The sequence below is a fragment of the Xyrauchen texanus genome, chromosome 4 (genome assembly GCF_025860055.1).
Source record: "Xyrauchen texanus isolate HMW12.3.18 chromosome 4, RBS_HiC_50CHRs, whole genome shotgun sequence".
Lineage (NCBI taxonomy): Eukaryota > Metazoa > Chordata > Actinopteri > Cypriniformes > Catostomidae > Xyrauchen > Xyrauchen texanus.
In genome coordinates, this window is record NC_068279.1 from 39,220,034 (window position 1) to 39,241,722 (window position 21,689).

The 21,689-nt window shown below is 38.7% G+C and overlaps 1 protein-coding gene across 1 annotated transcript; it reads left to right on the forward strand.

Annotated features, from left to right (window-relative positions):
- The first annotated feature begins 11,023 nt into the window (after nucleotides 1-11,023).
- On the forward strand, nucleotides 11,024-21,530 carry LOC127639682 (phosphatidylinositol polyphosphate 5-phosphatase type IV-like). The gene is made up of 11 exons (XM_052121832.1): nucleotides 11,024-11,051; nucleotides 12,343-13,271; nucleotides 17,426-17,549; nucleotides 17,636-17,733; nucleotides 17,811-17,935; nucleotides 18,021-18,140; nucleotides 18,231-18,338; nucleotides 18,434-18,595; nucleotides 18,706-18,821; nucleotides 18,907-19,043; nucleotides 20,158-21,530. Exons 2-11 carry the CDS (start codon nucleotides 12,448-12,450, stop codon nucleotides 20,291-20,293), a joined length of 1,950 nt encoding a protein of 649 aa, XP_051977792.1. The 5' UTR covers nucleotides 11,024-11,051; nucleotides 12,343-12,447; the 3' UTR covers nucleotides 20,294-21,530.
- Nucleotides 21,531-21,689: the final 159 nt, after the last annotated feature.

Consider the following 21,689-nt stretch of genomic DNA (forward strand, 5'->3'; position numbering starts at 1 on the left):
AGACACAAGAGCACTATTAATCAATGTCCATTTTGTACAGTCTTGAATCTAACTACATAGCCTAAGTTGTACTCTGACAGACACACTGTCAATGGTGATACAGGAGCCGGGTTGTTTAAAAGGAAGATTTTGGTTAAAAAGTCTTTATAACCTTGTTAACTGCTCTGTGTTCTGTCAGTTGCTGATTTCAAATTGTTTTGTTACTACGTAAAACTTTCAAATGTTATGCTACATCTTAAAGCCCCTTTTGACAGTTTGCTCTACAAGATACAAATAAATATAATTCTTTACCTAAGAATTCTATGCATGCCCCCGATAGCACACATTCATCACCCAGACATGTGTGATGAATTTGATGTGTGTGTTTACATCTGGAAAATGTATGTTTTAGGTTGTTTGCTCTATGTCTATAAGACGTTTCCTCTTGGATTTCAATAGGCCTACAGCAGGTGACTTTGAGACGTTTATGATTTAGAATGTTTGTAAATCTGCTCATTTTAAGATGTTTAGCAGATGTTGATTACATTGTAGGACATTTCTGAGATGTACATGTGCTATTTGGGGCCATTATAGAATGAAAACCACTTCCCATAAATCCCATGAACAGTGCACTACGCTGCGATCTTTTGGACTGACTGAGTTCAGCTGTTACAAATTCCAAATACGAATATTGTCATTTAGAGCATTTATTTGCAGAAAATGGTCAAAATAACAAAAAAGATGCAGAGTTTTCAGACCTTGAATAATGCAAAGAAAACAAGTTAATATTAATTTATAAAAACACAATGCTAATGTTTTAACTTAGGAAGAGTTCAGAAATCAACATTTGGTGGAATTACACTGATTTTCAATCATAGCTTTCATGCGTCTTGGCATGCTCTCTACCAGTCTTTCACATTGCTGTTGGTTGACTTTATGCCACTCCTGGTGCAAAAATTCTAGCAGCTCGGCTTTCTTTGATGGCTTGTGGTCATCCATCTTCCTCTTGATCACATTCCAGAGGTTTTCAATGGGGTTCAGGTCTGGATATTGGGCTTGCCATGACAGGGTCTTGATCCGGTGGTCCTCCATCCACACCTTGATTGACTTGGCTGTGTGGCATGGAGCATTGTCCTGCTGGAAAAACTAATCCTCATAGGTGGGAAACATTGTCAGAGCAGAAGGAAACAAGTTTTCTTCCAGGATAACCTTGTACATGGCTTGATTCATGCATCCTTCACAAAGATGGAACTGCCCAATTCCAGCCTTGTTGAGGCACCCCAGATCATCACCGGTCCTACACTCGGTCGTCTAATGGTTAGACGGAGACCTGGAGAGGCCTTCAAGCCACAGTGACTCGCACCAACTGTGAAATTTGGTAGGCACGCATGCATGCACGCACACACACACACACGATTGGTGTCCCCTTCCTGAAGTGCCATTCAAGGGTGCAAAAATGGCATTTGGAAATTGCCCAGTATTTATGACATGCTTTATTCACTACTAAAAATTAAACAAAGTTAGTCACACTAGAGACGAAGCACTTGTATTAAAATTAATATGAGAAATTTGAACGGCCGATAACTGGATGTAGAAAAGGAAGTCCCACCTTTCAGGTAAAAGAACCAATAATTTTTTAGATACAGACATCTCCTGTAAGTGACATGCAAGCACATTAGCTGGTCCAGCCAGAAAAATGGTAGCTGTTTCCAGAATCACCTGGTTTCATCTATTTAGTGCACTGTTCCAGGTGTCGGCTATTTTGTAGTAGTGTCTGAATTCTGAGTGAACAACTCGTTTCCTACATTTGCTCAATTATTCTTATCCACAATGCACTCTTAATACATCTCGCTGATGGCCTATCCCCATAATCCACTGCGGGGAGGACTGACGGAGAGGACTCTCTGAGAGAGAGAGATCGAGCAAGTGTTATATTTACACCATTGATGTCAGATTTTACTTTCTGTTTAAAATATGTTATTTGATTGTAATCTAGACTAACAAGTTTGGAGATTTCAGTCTTTCCCTATTGAAGTAGATAGCTGTATTTTTATGCCGCTTGTATCCATAGAAAATAGCTGCCCGGGAGCTTTCCCAAGATGGTTGCAGAGTGTTTGGTTAGAGTTCACCTTAGTAGATTCAGAGTCAAGTCCGAGTCTTTAAACAATCGAGTCAGAGTCAAGTCTAAGAACAAAAGGGGCAGAATCAGACTCATGTCCGTGTCATAACAGGCCGAGTCCGTGTCGAGTCCGAGTCCATAACAGGCCGATTCCAAGTCGAGCCCAAGTCCAAAACAGGCCAAGTCCAAGTCGAGTCCGATTCCATAACAGGCCGAGTCCAAGTCGAGCCAGAGACCATTACGGGCCAAGTCAGAGTCAAGTCTGATTGAATCTGTTCATGGATATGAATTAAAAGTGTAACTGTAAACTCAACATCAATATTTTAAGCTTATTTTAACATTCACAACTAAGAAAACACAATTGGGGGCAGTCCTATGCACTGCTTGTGCACATAAAACCTGATGCATCCTTGTGTTATCATTTAAAAAAATAAGAGGTATCATAAAAATGTATTTAGTTCTACCTTGAAGAAGCAATTTGACAACAGATACTCTCATATATTCCACAAGACAAAATGGTAACTGAATTTAAACAAATGTTCCAGTTATAAAGGTTACATTCCCTTGGTTCTAAAAGGATTAATTCACAAAAAAATAAATAAATGAAATTTCAATCATTATTTACTTACCCCGTGGTATTAGAACTTCATTTGATTTTCTTTTGTTTTCTTAACACAAAGGAACAAATTATGAAAAAAGATAAAAAAAGTGCTCAGTGATGTCACACAATGGCAGTTTATGGTGACCACTTCTTCAAGCTTCAAAAGAATGCAAAAGTATTGTGAAAAATACTTAAGTAAATAAGTAAAGTATTGTGTGTTGCCCAGCCCGCCGCTCTGCAGATGTCTGCTAGGGAGGTACCATTGGCCAATGCCCACGAGGATGCCACACTTCTCGTCAAGTGTGCTCGAACCCGCAAGGGGGCAGCCATGGCCTGGGTCTGATAGGCCAAGGTGATGGCGTCGACGACCCAGTGGGATAGCCTCTGATTGGAGACAGTGTTCCATTTCCGCTGTCCACCAAAGCAGACAAAGAGCTGCTCAGTACATCTAAAGCTCTGCATGCGGTCCATATACATAGGTACGCAAAGCACGCACCGGACACAGCAACAAAAAGGCTGGGTCTGCCTCCTCCCAGGGCATCGCTTGCAGGTTCATTACCTGGTCCCTGAAGGGGGTCGTAGGAACCTTGGGCACGTAGCCCGGTCAAGGCCTTAGGACGACATGTGCGTCTGCCAGACCGAACTCCAGGCAAGTGTCGCTGACAGAGAACACTTGCAGGTCCCCAACCCTCTTGATGGAAATGAGGGAGTGTCTCTGGAGGCCTGAGAGGACCACGGAGAGATCTCATGAGGGGAACAGGCATGGCATGGGAGGGTTCAGCCTCCGGGCACCTCTAAGAAACCTGATGATCAGGTTGTGCGTCCCTAAGGACTTACCATCCATTGTGTCATGGTGAGCCGATATAGCAGCTATATAAACCTTCAAGGTGGAGGGGGACAGCCTCCCCTCCAGCCTCTCCTGCAGAAACAAGAGACTGCACTGACCTGACTGCGCATCTCTGTGGGTCTTCAGATCGGGAAGAACACCAATTCGCAAACAAACGGCACTTCAGGGCGTAAAGCTGCCTGTTAGAGGGAGCTCTGGCTTGGTTGATCTTGTCTACAACAGCAGGTGGCAGGCCACTTACAGTAGATCTTTCACATCCCATCCAGGGACCAGAAGTGGAGGTTCCAGAGGTCTGGGCACGAATTCGAAAGGGAGAGGCTGTCGCGAGGAGCGTGAGATACGAGAACCAAGTCCGCGTGGGCCAATAGAGGGCCACTAAAGTAACTTGTTCCTCGTCCTCCCTGAAAGCACTCGTTGGTGAGGCGCGCTACTGAGTCTAACTCCATGCCAAGAAAAGAGATGCTCTGAACTGGGGCGAGCTTGCTCTTTTTCCAGTTGACCTGAAGCCCTAGACGGCTGAGGTGCCTGAGCACCTATGGGCGCACAGTAACTCTCGAGGGTGGGCTAGGATGAGCCAGTTGTCGAGGTAATTGAGTATGCGGATGCCCACTTCCCTTAGCGGGGCAAAGGCTGTCTCTGCTACCTTCGTAAAGATGCGAGGGGACAGGGACAGGTCAAAGGGGAGGACCTTGTACTGATACGCCTGGCTGTCGAATGCGAAACATAGGAAGGGTCGATGTCGAGGCAAGATAGAGACGTGGAAGTACATGTCCTTCAGGCCTACTGCTGCGAACCAATCCTGATGCCGGACGCATGATAGAATGTGTTTCTGCATGAACATCCTGAATGGGAGTTTGTAAAAGGCCCGGTTGAAAACTCGCAAGTCCAGGATCAGTCACAAGCCACCACCTTTTTTGGTACAATGAATAAGGGCTGTAGAAACCCTTCTTCATCTCGGCTGGAGGGACAGGTTCTATCGCGTGTTTGAGTAAAAGGGTCACGAACTCAGCACGTAGGGTGTTGCCGTCTTTGCAGAGCACCGAGGTAAAGCAGATACCACCGGAAGGGGGCGGGGGCCTGGCGAACTGAACCATGTAGCCGAGTCGCGCTGTGACCTTCGTGGCCCGGAGGGCGAGGTCGGTCGCAGAGCGCAGTTCCTACAGCACGTGAGGACTACCCAAGTGCAGATCTTTAAGTGCCTTGGCCTAGTGGACTTGCAGGAGGGCCATTGCATACAGGGCGGAGGCGGCCTGTCCAGTGGACTGTAGGCTTTGGCGGTCAGTGATGACGTCATCCTACAGGCCTTGGAGGGGAGCACCGGCGATCCCGCCAGGTGGCAGAGTTTTCCGGACACAGGTGAATCGCAACCGCTCTGTCCACCTGGGGGACCTCCGAGTACCCCTGGGCCACCCTGCCTTCGAGGGTAGTGAGAGCAGACGAGCAAGGAGGTCGGGCAGTGAAAGGTGTCATCCTCAATCCCGTGGGAAGAAGAAGCAATATGGGGGGTGGTTGGAGTGGCATTCTTTTTAGGAAGGAAAACCGCGACTGCAACGTTGCCATGGTTAAGTTCTCGCAGTGAGAACAAGAACCATCCACAAATGCTGCCTCAGTGTGATTGCGGCCCAGACACACGAGGCAGCGTCTGTGATCATCAGGAGTGGGGAGATATTGAACACATCCAGGAAGGTCATCTTTAAAAAGACGCGTCCTGAAAAGGACGTTCAACGCCGCTGTGTGTGTGCTTTTTTATAGATACTAAACTCGTTTAGTGAGAGAAAATAGCTCTTTAAGAAGCACTGTCTAAGCGCCCAGGGGAAAAGCTGCACTGGTGTGCCGAGAAGGAGAAAGCCGCTGATACGTGCTGTAGATCCAACATCAAACGCTCTGCAGAGATGAGTGGAACAGAAGTGATCTCAGCTCGCTGATCGCACAACCGCTCGGCTCCGAAGAAATAATCTGAATGGACAGATGCACGATTCCCTCCTTTTATACCAGTATGTCCGGGGGAGGGACATGCAAATTCTCTCTGCCAATTTCACACAACCGTTTAAGAACATTTGTTTAAACACCAAAACAGATTTTTTTTTATTTTTTTATCCCTAGTTAGAGGAGCTGAATGAAAAAACGGTAACACTTTACAATGAGGTTGTATTTATTTACACTATAGTTAACATTAACTACATAAGCTAACATGAACTAACAATGAACAGTATTTACAGCATGAATTGGTTTTGGGTAATATTATTTAAATATATACTAATACATTTTTAATATAAGATGTTGTAGCTATACATTAGTTCATGCATTAAGAACTAGCATGGACTAAATAATATATCTTGCTCTGATATTTCATGTTACCTAATGCATTTACTAATGTTAATAAATAGAATCTTACTATAGTGTTACTGAAATACATTTACATTCTTTTATGTAGCTACCACATTACTCAATACACTAATATTGCAGAATTAAACTAGAATTTGACATGAAATTAATTGAACTTTACTTGAAATTCCTAATGCCTGTTGTATCTGTCCAATATGTATAATCAAGAGGTGTGGGAAGACTTGATGAAAAGTTAATGATGACTTCCTTAATTGTTAATGCATTGTGATACGGTAGATTGTGATACTGTGTTTGTATTGAGCCAAATTAAGAAATGAGGTTAAACAGCCTAATTGATTGATTGATTGAAATAAAAATAACACTTTGTTATACATTTCCATCCACATCACAGTGTCTGCAGTGTTCACATAGGAAATCTTTCTGGCATCAGGAATTGTAATCATTGACTACCTCTCCCAGGTCCTGAAGGCTCATTGGATTTTTAAGTGTTTTTAAGAATGAGGAAAGTTCCCCGCCAAGAAGGTCCTACTAACGTTCCAGCAATTTCCTTTTATTTTCTTCTTCTTCATTATTTGTATTGCTTTGGTAGTATTTTCTCAAGTAAGTGGTACATTTTCAAAGCCCTTAGTGCTAATCAGTTTTATTCCTATAATAGTTTTATCTAGATAATACAGAAATCACTTGCAAAAACAATTTTTAAATAATGAACGTCTGATTAATGTACGGTCTACAAATCAAACCCTTCAATGTAAGTGATCAGGTGTGATTGTAGACATTTCACAGGGATTCTTGGACTTTTTTTATAATGACATACTTTGTGAATAATTATATAGTTAGTAAAAACATTTATCTACAGGCAAAAAGATATAACAGGGAACCTCCAACAAGCTCTCAGATATTGAAAATGGCATTAAATTACTTGCATTAATCAGCAAGTGAAACAACATACCAAAGCAATGAAATGGTTTAAAGGGAATTAAATGATGAAAGAGAGAGAGAGAGAGAGAGAGAGAGAGAGAGAGAGAGAGAGAGAGAGAGAGAGAGAGAGAGAGAGAGATCTTAAACCATGTAGACCAGAGAACTGGCTTCTTTTCTACTGAAGACTGAAATTACTGTTATTTTTGCTGCTGCATCCTGAAGACCAGTTAAAAATAAAGTTTTGCAAATGCTCTTATGTAATTGTTTTATGTTTTCCTATTTTATAATGAAATTATATTGTTATTGTTAGAGGTTTTTGTTTCTTTACACAAAGAGTACTCCCAATCAGTTCCACACAGTAAATTATAGATGTTCTTAACTCATTAAGAAATAAAACCCACTGGTATTGGGTCGGGATCAGTATCAGCTGACACAGGTATCGGAATTGGATCGGAAGGGGAAAAAATTTAATTGTTCCATTCCTAGTTCTCAAGCCTAGGCAAGGATATGTGCCCAAGGTTTTGGCATTCTTTTCAAGACTCAGGTTGTTACCTACATTCATGTTAGATGAGGCACAGAAACGGCACATGCTATGTCCTGTGAGGGCGCTTTGCATGTACGTCGACCATACATGTCAATTTAGGCTGATAGATCAGTTCTTTGTTTTGTCTGTCTCCAAGCAAAGACTTTCTCACTAGGTTGTCGACGCTGTTTCACTCACTTATGATTCACAACGAGTGCAATGTCCATCGGTTTTAAGGCTCAGTCTTCCAGGGGCATGGCCTCCTCTTTGGCATGGGCTATGGGTGTGTCCTTGGAGGACATCTGTCTGGCTGCAGGTTGGGTTTCTCCTAGCACCTTTGCCAGGTTTCACAACTTGGATGTCTCTTCCCTCTCTTCCCAGGATCTTACAGTGAATGAGGTAGATTTCTCAATGTTCACTACCCTGTTAGCTAGAACATTGTATTTTGACTTTCTGTCTCTGGACAGTGTCGTTCTTAGTGCTTTTCAGTGTAAAGAGAAATGTTTAATGTCCTACTACCCTGTTGGCTACTGACATTATGTAAAGGTGTCGTTCATGGACTGTTCTGACCTTTTCCACACCATGTTGTGAATAACTATAGTTCCAAGGTGCTTCACTACCCGGATTGGGTAGTCTCACTACCACTTATTTCTCTTTTTCCTTCCTGCTGATTTCTCACTGTTAAGGGTTCGAGAGATACGCTCTCTTCCCTTCAGTCAAAAATCCTAAAGTGAATGGTGACCAAAATTTTGAAGCTCCAATAAGCACATATAGCATCATAAAAGTCTCCAGTGGATTCATTTATGTCTTCTGAACTGAAACGTTAGGTGTGTGTAAAAAAATTATAATAATAATAAAATAGATCAATATTCATATAGCCAAGTGGAGAAATTTCAAGAAATGGTCCCTTTAAGATTTTTGCAACACCAGCTTTCCAGCACTCTCTTGTGTTAGAGACATGAAAACATACATTGTGCAAGAGAGCTTCCTTTTTTGTTCAATGGTTGACAATTCTTTGGGTAAATATGACATTTTACATTAAATATGTGTTCAGAAGAGTCGTATGTTAAAACACGTTTATGTTAAAAATGTCATGGGTTATTTTTGAAGGACACATATGGATTGCATGTGTGTAGTTTGACCACGTTTTGCATACTTGTGAGGACTGGGTAGGTAAATTTAGTATTAATCATATCTTATTTAAAGGTACAATATGTAATATATTTTCTGTACTAAGCATAAAATTATCATAATATGTTATCAGAGATTTAAGAAACATGCAAGTTTAAAGACTGGCTACTCCTAAAACAATGCTACAGCCAGTATATTCTACTTTGAAATGTCTGTTCTGGCTGTAATTTCTTTTTGAGTTTTGACCTGTGTGATCCCGCCCACTGCCCATTTCCCAATAGTATTGCGACACACCGAGTTGCCAAATTTTAAACAAGTTAGCGGGCAAACACAGTGCGCTGCAGCCGTTGAAGTCAGCAATACAGTTAACATTGAGAGAGTTAAAAAAAATCCACATTTGCTGGCTTATAATTTGCAAACAATAAGAACATTGCAAATGCTGCAACTTACAGTATAAGGCTCAGCGCTTGCCATTGTCAGTCAACCCGCGTGATGTCAATGTTAAATATTGCTTTTTATTTAGTCATAGAGTGTTTTCCAGTTTAGTGAATAAGTGTAATACTCGTTTTATTTGAAAACTAGGGCTGTCGATTTAACGTGTTAATTCAGTGCGATTCATTTGACTAAAAAATTTACGCCATTAATCGCAATGCCCCTGGACCGTAATATGGAAGATTCCTGAGAAATGCAAGCTTGTAGTACCTCCAGAGGGCAGTAAGTGAAACTTCAGCTGTGAGGCAATGCACAGTTTATACAGTGAAGAAAAAACCCTTGAGCAGCAGAACAACACAGACATGTGTTTCGTTCTTGCATTCAAAACACTTGATGGAGTGCAAATCCGAACTAAGGGATCTCAAGATGTGCTCTAAGTATTAAACTATATTTAACTTTACACAGTGACCTAACAATGTTATGTTTATGACGCAACGCACCCGAGATGCTACACAAGCATGTCTGACCCAGGTGTTACATGTTATATGGTAGTAAACAATACATTGTATTCTAAAGCCGCTTTTTGAATTGTCTTATTAATGATGAACTCTTCTGCCACACGAATGTAATACATTTTAATTATCTGAATATTTTTTATTTTATATATATATATATATATATATATATATATATATATATATATATATATATATATATATATATATATTTTTAATATTTAAAGATAACTATGTCTAATTATTTCATCATTATATATTGATTTATTGTTATATGATGGGCTTTCTCAGCAAATATTTGTATATGCGATTAAATGTGATTAATCGCGATTAATTAATCGGGACACCATGTAATTAATTTGATTGAAACTTTTAATCGATTGACAGCCCTAGTGAAAACATTTAATATTTAAATAGTTGTATTTTTTTAAACAGTTATACATGTCCTTGAAGCCTGGTAAAAAAATGCATAAAATGCTTTGAGTGATTTAAGCATGTGTTAAATGCATAAAATGCTTTTAGTGATTTAAGCATGTGTTAAATGCATAAAATGCTTTTAGTGATTTAAGCAAGTACTTAAATGCATAAAATGCTGTAAAAGATATAGTAAGCATGTTTTAAGTTGACGTATGCTGAAGCATATGGTTAGGCTAATGCTTTTTGTGTTTCCATTTAACATTAACCTCCACCATATTTCATTACCGTATTTAATTTTTCATTCAAGATATTTTTGTATAATTTTTTGTTTCTTTACAACCACTGGCTACATTTAAAAGTTTTGTTTTTACTAAAAATGTTCGCTTCCGGACAGTTGTGGTATGCATGTTCACAAGGTAGGAGCTACTGAAAATATGTTTGATTATGTCTGCAGATAAATGGCAAGAGGATAGATTCCCTATTAATGATTCTGAGCGATTTAAGTTATGGCTGCTCACCAGACTCAATACACACTGAGTAACTTAAAATATTGAGGGTGTGCAGTGATTGCCGATTTCAGACCAGCCGAGGGATCCAACTATATCAACATGCCAAGGCGTATGTCACTCGAGAGGCAGTTTGAACTCCACATTTGTAAACATAGGGCCTACATACCACAGCTATCTGGAAGTGAAGATTTATATTAAAAACATTTTAAATATTAATGTATTTCTTACACACCAAGAGTTTTGCTAAAGAAGACATGTATTAATGTCCTATCATATTACTAATTAGTAGTGATTAAATATTTTATGTAATTTAATCTTAATTAAATATTTTATTTATTTAATTAAATCTTTTATGTTTGTTTATTTCTGCGATGGACTGGCGACCTGTCCAGGGTGTCCCCCGCCTTTCGCCCAATGTTAGCTGGGATAGGCTCCAGCCCCCCGCGACCCTGTACACAGGATAAGCGGTTGACGATGGATGGATGGATGGATGGATGGATGTTTGTTTATTTGTTTAGGTAGGCTACTGTTTCAAAAATGGATCACGATAGTTTGAAAAAAAGCAACCGAAAATAGTAACGAAATAGGTTTATTGCTAGATGTCGCTGTTTAATACCACACCGGAGTGGACTGTCAGGGACCCTCTTGAGCAGTTGTTGGTTGCCTGACGTTGCTAAGGAAGTCAAGTAAGTTTGCTTATTTGGAGAACTGGAGGTAACGGAGTGAGGTTTCATTTTCAATATTAGTAATTTTATTCTTCACACAAACGTATTTTAAATATTTTTATGAAGTTTCAACATTGTTATTTCGCCAGAGTTTTGGTCGCTAATGGATGTGTGACATTCGTGTGTCATCAGTGAATGTAGCCAGAGACTACATTTAGATTTTGCATCGCAAGCTTTTTATCTAAACACCACTGTTTTAGTAGATTAGTTAAAGCTGGGTACCAAAACGGATAATTACGCTGCAGAAAAATTTTCAGCTCTGTACACTTTATTGTTGATGTATATTATTTGTATTATTAGGCCTATTCATAATAATTTCTTTTTTTACTTTTAAGTATTTAAATAAAATAAAAGAAAAACCTAATTATCATTATTATTATTTTTTAGACATTCAGGGAAATAGTCCAAGGCACTCCATTTAAAATGGTAAAAACATAAAAACAAATTGCATTTCGGTAAACAAATAATAATAATTAGGTCTGTTTGTTTTTATTATTATTATTGATTTATTTATTTTATAATTTGTAATGTCCTGATTTGACTCGCCAATTGACAGTAAAGGCTTTTTACATTTTCTACCAGAAATGCCTTGGACTATTTGATTTGCTATTATTGAAACCCAAACATTATGATCCTCATGTCCCTGTACTCCATAAATACAAAGAAAGTTCAAAAACGTTTTTGAGTCTTCTTACATTTGTGTATTCTTCTGTTCAACACAAGGCATTACTGATTTATTTCTTATTCACAATTAAGTTTACTAAAACCAATGTAGGTAACTAAAATCTGGTCTAGTTATGTATCTGTATTGTGCAGAAAAAAGTCTTCAGCATATTTTGGAAAATAATGATAACATTTTTTAAATGATGAATTATTATGCCTCATAATTGTAAATATTAACAGGCCTACCTACTCCATAAAATTGTTTTTTTTAGTCATTTAAACATAACACAGAGCTTAACAACTATAGCCAAAAAGAAATTGGTGTAATGGCTGTTAATGGAGATTTTATTATATTTCCCTTAATTGCTTAAGTGCTTTAGTTCTTGCACACCCAGTTTTGTCTTGGCACAGCCAAAGTTTTGTTTCTGGCTACACCACTGATGAGAATAGCAAATTGTTTTTGAACATCAACTGTTTAAGCCATCCCAGACTTTTCACAGACTGTCTTAGACTCCAGCCCCCCCAACACACACACACACACACACACACACACACACATTTCAAAATTTCTATTTAGATGTTTATGTAGACCTTGTTTCTGTGTTTCTATTTTTGAGTTACATACAGATTTAGCACATTAAATCTCCTTGCTGTCGCCACATAATGTAATCAAATGAGTACCATGGGGCTTGTTTACATCTAAAACTAAGTCCGACAATAGGATGACTGAGCATGGAGACACCATCGTTCCATTTAACCCCACAGAACTTAGTTCAGGAGAACCAGCTTGCAAAACAGATCTCACTATTGTAAGTCTAGACCAGAGAAAAGAGAAGAGCAACCAAGAGGAGCTCAGAAATGCCAAGAAGCCATATGATGGACCCACTCATCAGAATGAACACAATGACACTAAGCTTAGTCCATATCAACCACAGCCTCCCTCTCTTCCAAAGCCTGTGGGATTGGGAATTGGGGGTAAAAACATCTCATTTGATGAGAAGGTGAGGGGGAGAAGATTGAGAAACAGCCAAGAGAGTCTCACAGACCAAGGTGAGACTGGCTCCTCCACCGATTCTCTTAAAGAAGATGCCTCAGCTCTAGTGTCAAGCAGTCCATTGAGTTTCAAGAATGGACAGAGTCTTTCATCAGGATGTTCACTCAACATCCAACCCATTGAGATGCCACCATTCAGGAACTTGACAGGAAGTTTCTCTGAGACAGAACATTCCCAACAAGATCATTGTGATCTCAACAAAGAGCGTTTGAGACCGTCCAAAATAATTCTTTCTCCACTGCAGGCCACGGGCACGTATCCTCCTCTAGAGCACAGTGCAGCCTCCTCGTCCTTAAGGACATCTAATCGGATTGACAGGGATTGTTTGGATTACAGTGTGGTGGGGAGAAGAGGGCGGTCAGAGAGGCTTCAGAGGAATCTGAGCGATAGTCGTCTGTTGGAGACCATGGTTTCAGACAGCACCTCTGTTCACTCCATGAAGTCCACCTATAGTGTACTGAATCCTATCAGACCCAGGGATGTGAGAAACAGGTAAGAGTTTTTATATACTGTTTTATTTATTGCTTCTTTTCTGTGTTGTCTATTTACAGTTGAATTCAGAAGTTTACATACACCTTAACCAAATACGTTTAAGCTCAATGTTTCACAATTCCTGTCTTTTAATTGTAGAAAACATTCCCTGTCTTAGGTCAGTTAGGATCTCTACTTTAATTTAAGAATGTGAAATGTCAGAATAATACTAGAGAGAATGATTTATTTCAGCTTTTATTGCTTTCATCACATTCCCAGTGGGTCAGAAGTTCACATACACTTTGTTAGTATTTGGTAGCATTGCCTTTAAATAGTTGGGTCAAAGGTTTTGTGTAGCCTTCCACAAGCTTCTAACAATAAGTTGCTGGAATTTTGGCCCATTCCTCCAGACAGAACTGGTGTAACTAAGTCAGGATTGTAGGCCTCCATGCTCGCACATGCTTGTTCAGTTCTGCCCACAAATGTTCTATCAGATTGAGGTCAGGGCTTTGTGATGGCCACTCCAATACCTTGACTTTGTTGTCCTTAAGCCATTTTGCCACAACTTTGGATGTATGCTTTGGGTCATTGTCCATTTGGAAGACCCATTTGCAACCCAGCTTTAACTTCTTGGCTAATGTCTGAGATTTTGCTTCAATATATTCACATAATTTTCCTTCCTCATGATGCCATCTATTTTGTGAAGTGCACCAGCCCCTCCTTCAGTAAAGCACCCCCACAACATGATGCTGCCACACCCACGATGAACATAATGGCCAAACAGATACATTTTTGTTTCATTAGACCAGAGGACATTTCACCAGAAAGTAAGATCTTTATCCCCATGTGCACTTGCAAGCTGTAGTTTGGCTTTTTGAGGCAGTTTTGGAGCTGTGGACTCGTCCTTGTTGAGCAGCCTTTCAGGTTATGTGCCAATTTAGGACTTGTTTTACTGTGGATATAGATACCTGTCTACCTGTTTCCTCCAGCATCTTCTCAAGGTCCTTTGTTGATTTTCTGGGATTGATTTGGAAACTGCTTTTCGCACCAAACTACATTCATCTCTAGGAGACAGAATGCATCTTCTTCCTGAGTGGTAGGAAGACTGCATGGTGTTTATACTTGCGTACTGTTGTTTGTACAGATGATCGTGGTACCTTCAGGCATTTGGAAATTACTTCCAAAGATGAGCCATTTTTTTTCTGAGGTCTTGGCTGATTTCTTTTGATTTTCCCATGATGTCAAGCAAAGAGGCACTGAGTTTGAAGGAAGGCCTCAAAATACATCCACAGGTACACCTCCAGTTGACTCCAATTAGCCTATCAGAAGCTAAATTAGGCTTGACATAATTTTCTGGAATTTTCCAAGCTGGTTAAAGGCACAGTTAACTTGTAATGTAAACTTCTGACCCACTGGAATTGTGATATAGGCAATTAAAAGTGAATCAATTGTCTGTAAACAATTGTTGGAACAATTACTTGTGGCATGCACAAAGTAGATCTCATAAACAACTTGCCAAAACTATAGTTTGCTAATATGAAATCTGTGGAGTGGATGAGTTTTAATGACTTCAACCTAAGTGTATTTAAACTTCTGACTTCAACTGTGTATTTAGCGTTTAGCATGTATCCGTCCTCCACTTCAAGATAAAATGATCACATGCTGATGTACCATCTTGCTAACTCTTAAAGAGTCCAAGTGTCTCTGTTTAATATTTTATTTAAATCTTATTTACCTGCACAATACAATAGATTAGTAGCCAGTGTGTTCACAATTACTTCCTTGTGAATTAGATGTTCACAAGACTATTTGTTGCTTTTGAAAGAATGACCTGAACAGCTTTAGTTGAACAGTATGGCGAAGTGAAGCTGAGTGTTTATAGAGAGATTGAAGATGAATGTAAGGGGATTAGAGCTGGTTCAGTGACATGCCAGTTCAGCACGTACTGCAACTTTCAAACTGCTTTAGTATCCCATTCATTCAGATTCTGTTTGTTTTACAGAATTTTCAAAATGTAGAAAACTTTGTAAGGCCAATATGAAATGCTTGTTTAACCATTAGTTAGGCACCTAATGATTACTTTATCTCATTTCAAGTAACATTCCGGTTCAATACAAGTTAAGCTCAATTAACAGCATTTCTAGCGTAATGTTGATTGTGACAATTTCATTTGTTTTGTGCCTCATTTCTGGGTTACAGTGAGGCACTTACATTCAAAGTGATTGGGGCCAATCCATAAATGTAGAAGTACTCACTGCTTCAATAGTATAGCCACAAGACATAAAGAATATGCTTGTAAACTGACTTAAGTGAGATAAAATTGCTTTCTAACCTTTTCTGTACAAAGTTATAGCCAGTTTTACAACATCGATGCAAATGCTGTAAACCTGAAAACTACCATAAAAATGACCAATTAAACAACTTAACAGCACAAATAAAACATGAGTTTTAAAAGAAGAATTCATGTAATTTTATAAAATTATAAACTTCACATTTATGCCTTTAAACCCTCCAAATATTAGCCCTATTCCCTACAATTGTAAGTACCTCACGGTGTCCTCTGTCAAAGTGTTTTTGTTTTTTTCAAAAATCAACATTCGACTATCAACATTAGCCAAAAATTTTAATTTAGTCATTGTTTACTCACCCCTGTGTTGTTATAACCTCATATGACTTTCTCTTTTTTTCATAACACAAATGGAGCAATTGTAAAAAATAAATAAAAACTGTGCTCAGTGATGTCATACAATGTCTGTTTATGGTGACAACATCTTCAAGCTTCTAAAGTACACAGAAGTATAATTCCAAAGTTAAATTTAGATTTATTGAGACTCATGATTGTTCTGAAAGCATACAATAAGGTTTGGTGAGAAACAAACCAAAATCGAACATATTATTTAGTGACACTCTTGACCGATGAGACTGCATGAGAGCAACAGTTGCACTGCCTTCAAGCCAAAACTTGTTTTGTTTATCTAAAAACAGGTCCTCCACAGCAATACTAACAACAGAACACAACACGCTTCACAAAAACCAGAGAATCGAACTTACTAAATGTGTCTGATTAGTTTGACGTCAGAGAATAGATGCATTTCTATGCCCAGCCTTATTTGTTAGAAAACAGAGTACTTAATCAAACTAAGAGGATAGTGAAGAGGCTGAGGAAGCCACAGTTACACTGTGTCCTTACCTGATGGCAAAAGTATCTTTTCTATGTTAATCAGAGTTTTTGTCCTAACCAGCCATGACGAATGACGGGACATTCTATTGAATCAAACTGAGAGGGATAGAGAAGGCAATAATATCTGTCACCTCATCTTCTTTATGAACCAGTGTGTGTGTGAGACAGAGTGAGACCTCAGCAAAAACATTCGTTAGGAGTAACATTCTTGGCCAAAATCGAGTGGTTTTTAACTGGCTAGTGAGATGCTGGCTTCAATATACTGTTATGAGAAAGTTTTGGACCAGTGCCAGTTTATAGCAGACTGGAGTACCCAGCGTGATGTTTAAAATAGAAACCAAGTGATCGACAGAATGTCCCATCATTTGCCATGGCTGGTTAGGACAAAAATCCTTATTAACATATAAAAGAGATACCTTTAATCCCAGATTAGGACACTGTGTGACTGTGGCTTTCTTAGCCTCTTCAATCCCTCTTAGTTTGATTGAGTACTCCATTTCAAATAACGCCAGTTATAGAAATGCATCTGTTCACCGACTACAAACTCATCAGACATGTTGAGGAAGTTCTGTTCTCTGGTTTGTGTGCAGGTGTGTTGTGTTCGGTTGTTAGTATTGCTGTGGCGGACCTGTTTTTAGATAAATAAAATTAGTTTTCGATTGAACGCTCCATTTTGCGAGCGGGGGGCTGCATGATTCTATTTGTTAATTGGTTGGTCTCTGTGAGAATAAAAGCCATACCTCTTTTCTTCTAGCCTAGTTGTACTATATTAATTTTACAATCGCATACAAATGATTATGAGTTGTCATGATACCATGGTTTAATTAACATTATTCTTAATAATGATTGTCATTATAGAACAGTTCCAGTTCTCTAATCTGATTAGACTAGCAGCATTCCAAGAGTGCTGATATTTAGTATAACAACACTGGGGGTTTCACTGTTTGTGTCACTACACTTTTCTGTGTTCTGCTCCTGATTCATGAATTTTTAGAAGCTTTCTGGAGGGCAGTGTTCTGGGAAATGGTGCCTTGCTGGGGGCGGAAGAGCTCGACCGCTACTTCCCAGAGAGACAACTTGGTATTTACATTGCCACATGGAACATGCAGGGAGAGAAGGCATGGAACAATAGTGTGATGGCAATTCAATTTGGATGTTTAAATGCAGTGCAGCTGTAAGTCTAAAAATTCCCTCTCTGTCCCAGGGTCTTCCATACAACCTAGATGATCTGCTGCTTCCAACCGATACAGACTTTGCACAGGATGTCTATGTTATTGGAGTTCAGGAAGGTTGCCCAGACAGGTAAGATGTTTTTCCAGTTTTTTTTCTATTTGTCTTTCTGATACTCTATACATTTACTCTCTTGCATTTGTCCACAGGAGGGAGTGGGAGATCCGTCTGCAAGAAACTCTCGGGCCGTATTACGTCATGCTGTATGCAGCAGCACATGGAGTTCTCTATCTCACTGTATTTGTCCGAAGGGACCTCATATGGTTCTGTTCAGGTAAGACTACGATTTGCTTTTGAATAAACAGTCACCATCAACTATCAAAAATATTTCCAAAGTGTGTCTTTTTCTACACTTACAGAAGTGGAACATGCCACTGTAACCACCCGAATTATATCTCAGATTAAAACTAAAGGAGCTGTGGGTGTTGGCTTTACTTTCTTTGGGACATCCTTCCTCTTCATCACATCCCATTTCACCTGTAAGTTGATTATATAATGGAAGATTAAACCAAAGCACAGACAAATTGTACTGAAAAAAAAGAAAAACACAATAATTTTGTTTGTTTCAGCCGGAGATTCTAAAGTATATGAGAGGATCTTAGACTACAACAAGATCGTAGAAGCTTTGGCTCTCCCTAGAAACCTTCCTGATACCAACCCTTACCGCTCTACAAACTGTGAGTATCCCTATGATTATGTTTTAAGGTTTGTATCACAGATATCGCTTATATATTCGTATGTTAATGAACACACTTTGCTTGCTCATTCTCAGCTGATGTCACAACCCGTTTTGATGAAGTCTTCTGGTTTGGAGACTTTAACTTTCGCCTGAATAAAGCCAGAGGAGGGGTGGAGGAAATTTTGAATCAGGTTGTAGGTGCAGATATGAGCCCACTGTTACAGCATGACCAGCTGTCTAAAGAGATGAAGGAAGGTAAGTTATGTAAGAGTTCAGTCATGTGTCATGGAGAATATTGATATTCACATCAAGGCAATATTCTTTCTTACATTTTGTTACTGGAACAATCTGTATTCTATTTACAGGTTCCATTTTCAAAGGGTTTCAGGAAGCAACAATTCACTTTCCTCCTACATACAAGTTTGACATTGGTTGTGATGTCTATGACACCACCACAAAGCAGAGAACGCCCTCATATACTGTAAGCTTATTAGTCAATTTTGTTAAAGCATCTGTTTAGTAACTTTAGTGCTATCATTGTTTTATTTTTCCTTATGTGTTGATAGGACCGGATCATTTATCGAAACAGACAAGCAGATGATATTAAAGTAGTAAAGTATACTTCTTGCTCATCTATTAAGACGTCTGATCACCGACCTGTCATTGGCATGTTTCTGGTCAAAATTCGTCCTGGTAGAGATAAGTAAGCACCTTTCTACAATAGCACTCTTTATTAGTCTCACATACATTTTGAGGTTGGAGTGTTGCTCACTTGTTAATGGTTTTCCGTTAATCTATGAAATAAGACAAATACAAATTTAAAACAATAGTTTTATATTTATCCATTTTTTTTAACTTGAATGTCATTCACAATGCTTCATGGGATTATAGTTATTTTCCTCATTAAGGTGGTTAAAGGGTTAGTTCACACAAAAATAAAAATTCTCTCATAAATTTCTCACCCTCCTGCCATCCCAGATGTGTATGACTTTCTTTCTTCTGCAGAACACAAAAAAAGATTTTTAGAAGAATATTTCAGCTCTGCAGGTCCATACAATGCAAGTGAATGGTGATCAGACCTTTTGTAGATCCAAAAGTTACATGCATGCATCATAAAAGTAATCCATATGACTCTAGTGTTAATCCATATCTTCAGAAACAGACCAATATTTTATTACGTTTTTGGCTTGAAATTCTTCTCCCTGTCCAGTAGGGGGCAATATGCATATAGAATGTGAATCACCAAAAACACAAGAAGAAGAAGAATGTAAAAGTGATTTGTTTCCTCACCCGCACTTATCATATCGCTTCTGAAGACATTTCTTAAAACACTGGAGTTATATGTATTATGACTCCAGTCATACACATCTGAGATTGCATAAATTTGAGTAAAGGATGAGAGAATTTTAATTTTAGGGTGAACTATTCCTTTTAAGTACACAGTCTTGTCCCTTTGTCTTTTTGCCAGATTTTGAATACTTTCAAGTACTTTTTTGCTTCAAATCAAAGCTTGTAATGTTTTGACCCACCTCGGAGCTAGTTGGTTTGGTTTATGGCTTTTTTTTTAACCGAGGATTTTAAGAAAATGTCTATGGAACAAAATGTATGGGGAAAATTCTTCCAGATCCAAGATGACTGAACATGTGGCCGGGCATGGTGTGAGTTTGTGGCAGGACTCTGACCAGTGGCAGATAGTCATTGAAAACAGTTATTATTTAGAAATTAAATTCTTCACCTATTAATTTAAGCTTATGTTTGATTGGACAGTAGTTATACAGATTTAATAAAACACTGACATAGTGTGTTATCCTCTTCAGCATTCCTTTGGGTGCTGGGCTGTTTGACAGGAGTCTGTACCTAGAAGGAATCAGAAGAAGAATTTCCAGGGAGCTGAAGAAGAGAGAGGCAGTCATGAAAAACCAGAATAATAGCACAGTTTGCACCATATCCTGATCCGGGACCAGTGCAAATGAGCCATAGGGTGCTAAAACTGTTCTTTTTAAATACTGAGGTACTGACTTGGAAGGCTGGACTTTCAGGAACAAAGTATAACTCAGTCCTATGGGTGTCATGGCTCTTATCTGCCTCTATTGAAGTGCATCTTGAAGCATCAGTGCACAGTCCATGGACCAAAAGAAAATGCTGTGGCTGGACCCTGAAGTTTAGCAGCTGGTTTTGGAACTATATAATGTTGTTTGACAAAACAGAATACTCTTTATGGATCTATAAATTATACTGACCAGAGTAAATTAAGTGAACTTAATACACTTGTCTGCACTGTACTGTAAATCCATTATTCCTTTCTCTTTTGTATTATTATGTATTTAACTTAAAGGGAATATTCACCCAAAAATGAAAATTCTGCCATCATTTACTTAAAGGAGAAAATAGGACATTGTAGGATAAATTACAGCTTTGGTAACCCTTTACTTCCATTGAATGGGAAAAAGATTATATGAAACTGAATGGTGACTGAGACTACTGCCTTTTTGTTTCATGGAAAAAAGAAATTCAGAAGTTTTAAAACAATATAAGAGGAAGTAAATGATGACAGAATAATTCCAGGTTGAACTGTCTCTTTAACTGTAAGCCAACACAGTCTGTTCTGCATCTGGGTTTAATTGATAAGTTGATAACATTACTGTAAGCACCTCATTACCAGAACCATGTTGCTGATTTTGTTCATTTTGATTGGCTCCTGGGTCTCATTTTGGAACAGTTACCTAATGTGCTTCACAGTGATATTTCCCTTAAAAAGGGAATTGTACTGTAGCATTATTAGCAGCAAAATATGGCAGAAGCTGTGTTTGCATCTGTTTTTACTGATTGTCATTGATATAGGTGAATGTGGTCTTGTGGTTAGAAGCTTAAATTGGGAGGCACAGACTATACTTGAGATTATTGCCTTAACATAATTTAATATAATTAATTTTAATTGATGTCAATTGTAATTTACATATGGGAGTGGGAATTACAATAGTATTGGTATTGCTTGTGCATGGATCTCCGTAACAGTGGTGTAAAAGTGAGTCATGCATTCACATAACAAATTTCAGTTCTACTTGTAATGAAAGTGCCTGCGATCTTGCTCATGATTGCCTCAGTGACTTAAAAAACATTATGCTGTTTAAAACCAAATAGTAGCATGTAACAGATATGTTTACAATGTGAAGTAATACAAAAATTCTGACTCGTACTCAACTTGGTGTTAATTCTTATGAGTTTAAGTACCCGTTTGACAGCAAAAATATTATTGTTTCCAACACAAATGAAGAAACAAATTACTGCACATTTAAAAATGTTCATAACATAATTAGACATTCAAAGGCAAAAACTGTCTATGTTCAGA